This window comes from Cicer arietinum, chromosome 6 (assembly GCF_000331145.2).
Source record: "Cicer arietinum cultivar CDC Frontier isolate Library 1 chromosome 6, Cicar.CDCFrontier_v2.0, whole genome shotgun sequence".
NCBI classification, from domain to species: Eukaryota; Viridiplantae; Streptophyta; class Magnoliopsida; order Fabales; family Fabaceae; genus Cicer; species Cicer arietinum.
Window position 1 is genome coordinate 51,598,153 of NC_021165.2, and position 10,067 is coordinate 51,608,219.

General features: G+C 31.0%; 1 protein-coding gene across 12 annotated transcripts; it reads left to right on the forward strand.

Moving 5' to 3' along the window:
* Positions 1-4,654: 4,654 nt before the first annotated feature.
* LOC101500137 (uncharacterized) lies at positions 4,655-9,554 on the forward strand. 12 transcript variants are annotated; one of them, XM_073370189.1, is made up of 9 exons: positions 4,655-4,872; positions 4,952-5,080; positions 6,025-6,064; positions 6,899-6,974; positions 7,072-7,272; positions 7,439-7,645; positions 7,722-8,668; positions 8,744-8,799; positions 9,118-9,554. In XM_073370189.1, exons 1-7 carry the CDS (start codon positions 4,830-4,832, stop codon positions 8,058-8,060), a joined length of 1,035 nt encoding a protein of 344 aa, XP_073226290.1. In that variant the 5' UTR covers positions 4,655-4,829; the 3' UTR covers positions 8,061-8,668; positions 8,744-8,799; positions 9,118-9,554. The 12 variants fall into 12 exon arrangements, with proteins under 12 accessions (XP_073226290.1, XP_027191615.1, XP_027191614.1 ...); XM_027335815.2 differs by lacking the exon at positions 8,744-8,799 and having other exon boundaries at positions 4,659-4,872; positions 7,722-8,485; positions 8,595-8,668; XM_027335818.2 differs by lacking the exon at positions 8,744-8,799 and having other exon boundaries at positions 4,659-4,872; positions 7,722-8,280; positions 8,372-8,485.
* Positions 9,555-10,067: the final 513 nt, after the last annotated feature.

Sequence of the window (10,067 nt, forward strand, 5' to 3'; positions counted from 1 at the left end):
TCTGTAACACCCCAAAATTTTCATATATATTATATGTGTATCTTTTAGTAATTGCTATTATTAAATTAATAATTATTCTATGTGTAAATAAATTAAATTAAATTTTATCACACTCTATTCTACCTAAATAATTATAATCTTCATTTTTATTTAATTGTTTTGACGTGACAATTACATGGGGACTATTTATGAAGTCATTATTTCATAAATGAACATTTTTTTTATTTGATTAGTTTCGATAATCATGAAATTGATGGGTTAGATATGTTTGTTTTATTTTGTTATGTGTGAGTGGTATTCTTGTCTTGCTTGATTTATTTTAGTTGATAAAATATTAGTTGAATTATTTAATTAAATTAGAATTTATATAAGTTATATTGTTTGTTAGTTTTATTTGCAACCAAATAAGTATTCATTTTAGGAGATATTATAGAGTTACTGAAACGAACGTATAAGTGTTTTGAAAATATTTTTGGTCCATCCTATAAAAACAAAAATTAGTAACTTGACTCATTCTTTTACTCTCCTTTATGACAAGATTTTATGACAATTCATGGTATTTTCTTGAAGTAGAGAGTCTAAGATTAGGCTAAATTACATTTATGGTCCTTTAACTTAATCTCAGGTAATGTTTTAGTCCTTTATCTTTTTTTTTTTCCCGATTTGGTCCTTTATTCCTAACAATATCAAATAAAGTATGAAACGAATTTGATGAAATTTGTATTATATTGAAGAGTATAATAAATTTTATGATTTTTGATTGAATTTTTTTTTTGAATTTTTGTATAAAAGAGGATAACATTGTTGAAATTTTAAAACATAAAATATCAAATTGTCACTTAAAATTAAAATAAAGGACCAAGTCGGGAAAAAAAAAAGATAAAGGACTAAAACGTTACCTGAGGACCAAGTCGGGAAAAAAAAAGATAAAGGACTAAAACGTTACCTGAGATTAAGTTAAAGGACCACAAATGTAATTTAGCCTAAATTTAATTATAAGTTTTTTTGTGCAATTAAGAGAGGACACAAAAAGACTATTGTCCTTTTTGTATCTCATGCATTCATCTCTTTTAAACTAAAATTATAATTTTATTATAATTGTCTACAAAAATAACTTTATGAAACTTTTGGTTTCGTAACTATTAGATAAAAAAAATTAAAAGGGTGATGTGACAATCTCTAATTTATTTATTTAATTAAAATTAGTGTGTGACACCCTTCAATATATGGTGAACTCTATTAGTTAATCCAAATTAACTCATACATATAAATACACATGATTTCAATTGGCTTTGTAACAACCTAATAAAATTAAAGAAATAGTAATTATTGGTAGTATAATGTTGGAATTAAGTGCACTTCAATTTTAGACAAGAAATCAATGGTAATAGTGCAACGTAAATAGCTTTTATGTTCATACATTTCCATTAGGCATCTTGTTGTCACACCTATTTGTCATTCATACACTCTCAAAATAATTTTCTGAGTCAGTAAATTCCAATATCTATCGGTGTTGAATTCATTACTGCCCCATGAGCTATTTCTCGTGCAAATTTATAAGTGTTAAGAAAGAAAGCGCCTAAGGTAAGGGCTTTTCCCCATGCAATGTTAGGATAGATATTAAATTAATAGTTTGTAAGATATTGATATAAAACTTGTTGTCTTAAAAGAAAAATATTGATTTTTAATTGCCTTAAAGAATTTAACTATAATATTTTATTTTTATGAGTAATATGTTTGCTTTGATAAACTTAATTATAAATTTCGATTTTTATTATTATAACATGAGTAATATGTTTGATGTCATATATTTGATGTAAAGTTATTATTTGTGTGTTGTTTATGTGTACTTAATTATAAAGCTATGATTTTTATTATGATCTCATGAGTAATATTTTTTAGGATGTCTTTAATTTAAAGTTTCGATTTTTGTCCTATTTTATTTCAAAGTTTTGATTTTTAAGAAATCTATATGAGTCTTGGGGGAATTGGTGTAAAGTTTTAATTTTAATTATGATAACATGATTAAGTTGATTTTTGTGATGTGTTTAGCGGCAAACCTTGATTTGTGTTTTAAATAATATTATTTTTGTGGTTGCATAAGTGGCTTGTGATTTGTGTTTTGAATATTCTATCTATGTGGTTGTCTAAGTGGTTTGGTTGGTGGTTTGTATTTTAAATATTTTTATCTTTGTGGTTGCCAAAGTGGTTGGTGATTTGCATTTTAAATATTGTTATCTTTGTGGTTGCCTAAGTGGCTAGTGATTTGTGTTCTAAATATTATCTTTGTGGTTGCCTAAGTGGCTGTTGATTTGTGTTTTAAATATTGTTATCTTTGTGGTTGCCTAAGTGGCTTGTGGTTTATGTGATTATCTAATTGGGTGGTGATATGTATCTTTGAGCATCATTATCATTTCATGACATATCATATGCATCTTTGTGGACGCCTGTGTGGCTGGTTTAATTTTCCCCATTGGTATGGGTGACTTATGTGTGGACGCCTGTGTGGCTGGTTATATCCGGATCATATATGTTTAGGAGCATGCATACCTTGCATACATTTTAATGTTATTTTATTTTGATCTAATTATTTGCTCTACGGTTGCTACTTGATTTATTTAGATACATTCTATGACTTTTGATACATCTTTAAGAACTATTAAAGAATCAATTTTTTAAAATCTTTTATTACGAAAAGATTTTATATTCATATTTTATGGTTGTTAATTTATTATTTGGTTTAATTTTGTTGTGGGATGAACTGACCCCTTACACCAACATTTAGGTACTAATGATTTCAAAGAGTTGCATGACTAACGTTTGATTGGTGCACGCACGCGGGGAAATTATATTTTACTTAAAAATAATATTTTGTATTACTAAATTTTTGCGGCACATTGTAAAGTTATTTATTCTTCATCATTAACTTTTAATAGAAATGCAGACGTGATATTTCATTAGCTAGAAAAAACTGAATGTCATTAATTTCAGTCAACATTGTTTCTTTTGAATAATTTACTTAAAGAGAATTTATTTTATTTTGGACGAATATTGATCTAATAATTGGAATATTAATTTTGCAAATGAATAAATAAATAATATTTTAGTAAATTACATTACGTTCTGTTAATGAGAAAAAAAAATTAATTAGTTCTTTTTAAAAGAAAATAAATATTTTTCAGTAATATTCGTATAAAAAAAATTTGGGCGTTACAGCAACAAATTTGCAAGTTGTTGGAGTTAGAGTGGATAATCTTGGTGTGTCACATGTATCATGAAGCTAACACATGCACAAATACTCTTGTCTCATTCAGATGTAGTAGTAGTTCCAATTTGTTTACGAGCATCCTCTTGTTCAATTTAATTCTTTTTTGTTTGTTAACTTTGTTGGGGTTGTGTATCCCCCCGATTATTGTTATGTATTCTTCTATTTGGATTTAAGTCCTCCTTTATTAAAAAAAGAAAATCTTAAATAGTGGAATAAAATTAGGGATTAAGAGGAGGAGTTTAATGAAATGGAATGAAATAAAATAGAATATAATGAAATTAGGGATTAAGAGGACGGGTGGAATGGAATGAAACATAATTAGAGATTAAAATAAGAATTTGTCTTATTTATTTATTTATTTATTTATTTTATGTATTTATAATAAAATGATATAATAAAATAGGAAATGTGTTTTTAAAAATAGAAAATATGTTTTTATAAATTAAGAATAATAATAAAATGTAATTAATCTATATAAAATGTGGAGGAATAATCAATTGTGAAGCTTTATTCCTAACTGAGTGTAGTGTTACTAGGAGGTTGTTAGTGCTAACTCGTTGATGGTTTTGAGTGAGCAGAGATAAGTTATGATTGGTTGGTCTCCTCCTCCCAGTGGTTAGATTAAGATCAACTCGGATGGTGCGAGTCATAGAAGTGAACGTGCAAGATGTAGAGGTTTACTTAGATGAGAGGATGGTCTACAAATATGTGGTTTCTCCAATAGTCTGGGATCGTGTAGTGCTTATGTTGCAAAGTTGTGGGATGTATTGGAGAGTTTGAAGCTACCAAGGACTCTTTTGTACAATAAGGTGGAGTTGAACGGTGATTCTCAAGTTGTGGTGAGTAATCTAAAAGCAAGTTGGCATGGGTCAACTTGACATGAGTCAAATTAGTGCAACAAATTTGCAAGTTATTGGAGTTAGAGTGGAAAATCTTGGTGTGTCACATGTATCATGAAGCTAACACATTAGGGATTAGAAGGAGGAGTTGAATGAAATGAAATAAAATATAATGTAATGAAATAGAATTAGAGATTAGAATAAGAGTTTATCTTTTTTTATTTATTTATGTATTTGTAATTAAATGATATAATAACATAAGAAATATGTTTTTATAAATTAAAAATAATAATAAAATGTAATTAATTCATATAGAATATTCTACATAATCTTTTTTTAAATTATTAAAAAAGAATAATATTTTATCAATTTTTAAACTGAGATTCTATTTAAATCGATATCGGAGAGAAATTAAGTAAAAAAATTATTTTCATATTCAACCAAAATAAATAATCAAAACTGCAATTAAAGTAAAAAAAAAATAAAGACAGCTGTTTTTATCAATTAAAAAAAAAAGTATAGTGAAACCAAGAGTTTTTACTAGTTTTTGTTTTTCAGGTAATAGCTTCCTTCACGCACCAAACCATACCACACCACACCACACCACACCACAAACCCTAGACACAAAATTCTCAATAATTCTCTACTCATCCATCTTCCTTACATTAATCGGAATTAGGGTTTTACTCCTCATCCAATTCTTCCAATCTCATCTCGTAGCTATGGATGCTCAGAGAGCTCTCCTCGACGAACTCATGGGTTCAGGTACTACCTATTTTCCTCACTCAATTTTCATTCGATCTAATTTCTAAATTGAATTATTTGTTTTTTTTGAATTATTAAGCTCGGAACTTGACGGAGGAAGAGAGAAGGGGTTACAAGGAAGTGAGTTGGGATGATAAAGAAGTTTGTGGATTCTATATGGTGCGGTTTTGTCCTCACGATCTCTTCGTCAATACGCGTAGTGATCTCGGTAACGTTTTCTTTATTTGCATTTGTTTTCTATCAATTCCTTCTTTTTCTTTAGTTAATCATGAAATTTTAGTCACCTTTTGTGTCAATTCAACAAAACACAATTATAACAATCTTGCTACCTGTATTACTACTATTGCTATTACTTTCTGTAGCACCGGCACTTCTTATTGAATGTGTGTCCTTGTGTCCGGCATCGACATGATACCAACACATTGATTACATCCAATTAATTCATTTTCTCAATTATTGGCGTCAATGTGGCAATGTCGTGTTTGATGTCCGTGGCAGTTTCCGTGCTTCCTAGCTATTACTTCAAATTAGTGATGCAGTCATTGTTGGAGGCAACAGTCATTGCAATTGTGGCCATTATAGACGTTGCTATGAATATTGCAGCAATTGCGGTGCAAATTCATGTTAAGTTTGAATTGGATCTTGATCCCGGCCCCAAATCCTGCCTTTTCATTACCAGTTCACTATTATCTGAAAATTTCTCCAACCAAAATAATCCTCTCTGAATCTACTAAATGAGAGTGAGGAAGAATGACAAGCAATTATTATGAGGACTTTGAAGTCTATTGCATCCTGTAAATTTTGAAAACACCGCAAATGTTGTGTGGTGCGGGATGCAGTAACTGCAATATTGCATTCAGAGTCTGCAATTTGAAACTATAGTTGTGCATGTCAATTCAACTACAGTGTCATTTCCAAGTATAGATTGTTATCCTCTTGGAACCAAAAGGTAAAGAAGTAACAAATTCATTTCAAAGTGTGTAATTATTATTATTATTAGTGATGCTAGTTGATGAAATCATAATAAACTTGCACAGAGGAAGGTTCAATGATTCTCTTGTGGAATTTCCTCTTCAACTCTATAGCTCTTATTCACTGTGGTAGCTTTGGCTGGAGTTGTTATTTTTTAATTTTGTGTTTAAATTGATGCAGGACCATGTCCAAAAATACATGACCCGAAGTTAAAAGAAAGGTGAATATATTTTATTCATATTATTTTTTTTTTTTGTTATTCATCAGTTTACGATTTCTCATGGTGGGCTTTGGTGCTTGTATATTCTTGCTGCAATTATTCCTGAATACTGTGTGAAAACTAATATGTCTCTGCCTTTTAGACATGTCTGCATGAAACTGTATTTTTATTTTTTAATTGTTGACTGAGCCACTGAGGCTTCACATGTGCGTCTATTACAACAATGCTGATAGTGTTGATCTTATATCTATGTGATTAAGCAAGTTTAGTGTTTGTGGTTCTTTTAGATAGCACTGTAAGTAAACCCTAGTTCTTTTATTAACCCTTTTGAGTGTATGCTTCCACTTACCATATTCAATATCAATTTCATGACTTGTGGTTCAATTGGGGCTAATGGTCATTGATTCAATTATCAATTAAGCTGCACCATACCAATGTTGTTTCCCTTTACAAGTTTCCCATCCTGTGAAGATTTTACTGTCATAAAATGTACATTTGATAACATACGTCTAATGATCACTTGGTCGGTGTAGCACCTACAGTGTCCTCCCTGCACATCATTACTCTTTTGTGCACACTCATATAAGTTCATTCATTTTTTTTATAGGCAAATGTTAGTAGTTAGTTACGTTAACATTTTTACACCTTCTCTAGGGTTTGAACCTTGTTCTTTTGACTCATTCACTCAAACAAGTTGAGCTACCCAACCCCCCCACGTTCATTTGTAATATGCCAATAAATGAAAACATAAATGCCAGTGAATTGTTATTAGATTTCACATTATTGTGTAGTTGAGTTTCATATTTAATCAGTTTTCTGTGCTTGTGACCTCAGTTTTGAGAAATCTCCAAGACATGATGCGTACGTACCCAAATTTGAAGCTGAACTTGCTCAATTTTGTGAGAAATTGGTAGGTTACATATCTGTTTGCTTCCTTACTTAAATTTAATTCAATCAGCCTTTGTTTATTTGTTGATTTTCTTCATATTTTATGGTAATAATCACAGGTGATGGACTTGGATAGAAGAGTAAAACGTGGACGAGAACGTCTTAATCAAGAGGTAGAGCTACCGCCGCCGCCACCACTGACAGCTGAAAAATCTGAACAGCTGTCTGTGCTGGAGGAGAAAATAAAGAACCTTCTGGAACAAGTTGAATCTCTTGGTGAAGCTGGGAAGGTTGATGAAGCTGAGGCTCTTATGAGAAAGGTTCTTAAGATGATGCTGCACCTTTCTTCCCTCACATATACTATAGTTGATTTATTAAGTTTCTATGACCCCAATTATAGAAATGAACTTGTGAAGATTTTCCTTTGGAAGGTCTGAGACTGAGATTCATGTGAATTTATTTTTTGGGCCTATTTTTTTCTTTCAGGTGGAGACACTTAATACAGAGAAGGCAGCCTTAACACAACCTCAAAATGATAAAGTATTAATGCTTCAGGAGAAGAAGATGGCACTCTGCGAGGTATGTGGATCTTTTCTGGTGGCAAATGATGCTGCAGAAAGAACTCAGTCTCATGTCGCAGGAAAGCAGCATGTTGGCTATGGCATGGTTCGTGACTTCATAAATGAATACAAGGTGAGCTTTATCCTAAACTAATTTATACATTAATTTTATAAAATATTTTTTGTAATTAATTAGTAATGTATTTCAGGCTGCTAAGGAGAAGGCTATTGAAGAAGAAAGATTGGCTCGGGATAGAGACACAGAAGAGGGAAGAAAACAGAGGGAGAAGGATGATGGGCGAAAGAGACGCAGTGATTCAAGTGATAGGGAGAAATATCGTGATAAAGATCGTGATAGGGAACGTGATAGGTACAGAGGTAGAGACTCTGATCGTGAAAGATCTCGGGAGTATGAAGTTAGAGGTAATCGAGATCGAGTAAGGGGGATGGATTCTAGGTTGAGGAATGGAAAAAATGGAGGCAGAGACAGGTACCGCAATCGGAGCAGATCATATTCCCCTGTTAGGCATAACCACAGAAGGTCTTAAAGTCCAGTTTGCTCCAAATAGTGAAATTTCTTTATAGATATCAGAATTTAAATTTAAAAGAGGTAGACCTTAATATCCCAAGACTTACATAAATATGTGCTTTTAGAGTCTTGAGTTTTCTCATTATCTAGGGTGAATTTACCCTTTTCTCATCTCAGAGCTTTGTTGAGACTATACAATCTCCCTTTCATCAATATTATTAACGGAGAAAAGGGTTGAGGTAGGTATTTCCCTGTTGTAACTTTTCTCAAATTGTTTTGCGTCTTGATTTGAAGTTATTTATTATTATAATTCATCTCAAAATTGTGTAGTCTTTCTTTACCTGCATTTTCTGGATATCGTTTGATTGAGTAAAGATGTCAGACACAAAATTACATGAGTGATTGTCATTGCTGCAAAAGGGGATGGTTTACTCTTTTTTTGAGGTAACATGTGAAACTTATTACCCTGAGACAAATAGATTGATATTTGTTTGCCCTTTTCTTGTCTGTTTCATTACTTTTGTTTCTTAAGTTGATATATAAACCAGCACAGGTTTATAAATGCTGCTTATTCTGACATGCATTTGACATTGAACTACACTGAAGGCACCAGTTTAGAAGATATAGGTAAACTTACTGAATTTGTTGTTAGAAATTTCCCAAATCCATTCGTATTTATAATATAATGGGTTGATATTTTAGATATGGGTTTCCGTTGGGGGAAATATGAGTGCATGTTGTCCACCCCTGACTAACAAGTAAGCAGTTTTACTTGAGTTTGTACAATTGGGATTGGTTTGGAATGCTGACTACAGAATGGTCAATTACATCATCTACGAAAATGGAACTTGATTTACAAAATGCTATTTGAATTGAAAATTCGTAGTACTAGCAAATACAGGTATTTGGCTGTTTGCCAAGTTATTCTATAGCAGAAATAGTCATTTGCTTGAAAAAATGTCATTGAACTGCGTCTTGGGATGCTTCTTTTTGTTTTGTGAACAAATCAGTTATTGTCTGGACGAGGAGGTAATTGGCTCTGATATTTGTTAAAGAGTGTTAAATTTGTTGTTCAGGAACACAAATGTCATTGTGATATTTAATGGCTAGATAGCGCTTCTGGACATGCCATTTGCAGGAAGATAACCGCCTCTTGATGGGAGAAACGACACAATGAAAACTTGGTGTGTTTGGATAACCTTAAAATTACGGTGAAAAATCATGGTGAGTCAAAAGCTACACATTGTAGCTGTAGCTTTTAAAATTCACTGAGATACACTCCAAACTCAATGTGAGATACACATTGTAGCTGTAGCTTTTAAAAATCACCGAGATACACTCCACCACTAAACAATGTTACATTAGTCAACTGGCAGTCAAACTTTTGGTAAATCTTAGTAGTGGTCATATGTTCTCGGAAATTCAGTCATAATGATTGTAAATGCAGCAGTGGTCATATGTTCTCGAAAATAAAAATGAGCGGATTTGAAATGGTAACCTGTCGATTTCCTTTTCTTGTTGTTGTCAAGTTTCCTCCTTTGGTGTTTGAGCCCTTATATTTTAAGGGAGTTAATAAGTAAAGGCGTATCTGAAACGACGGTTAAATTGGATATTTGAATTTTGTAAATTGATAAATATATTTGAAATTTTTCAAATAACGATCAAATTAATTTTTTGACAAATTTTTTGCTGTTAGATATTTTAAATATTAATTATTTTAATTTATATTTCATAATTTTAGAGATGTATTTGTTAATTTATAAAATTATAGAATTAATTTGACTAGGATCAAATTGCTTGATCAAGTGGTCAAATTGTTTAATTTGTCAATGATGTTCAGATGCAGTTTTAACAATTAATATAATAATATGCAATGGCCTTGATTTAAGAAGGAAAATCTATACTAACTTTTCTTGTAAACATTTATAAAATATTGTAAATAGAATCTGTAAATTGCACAAAGCTCCACTTTATCTTTTTGTGCATTGTAGTGATTTTTTTAAATAATTTTTTTATATATATGCAT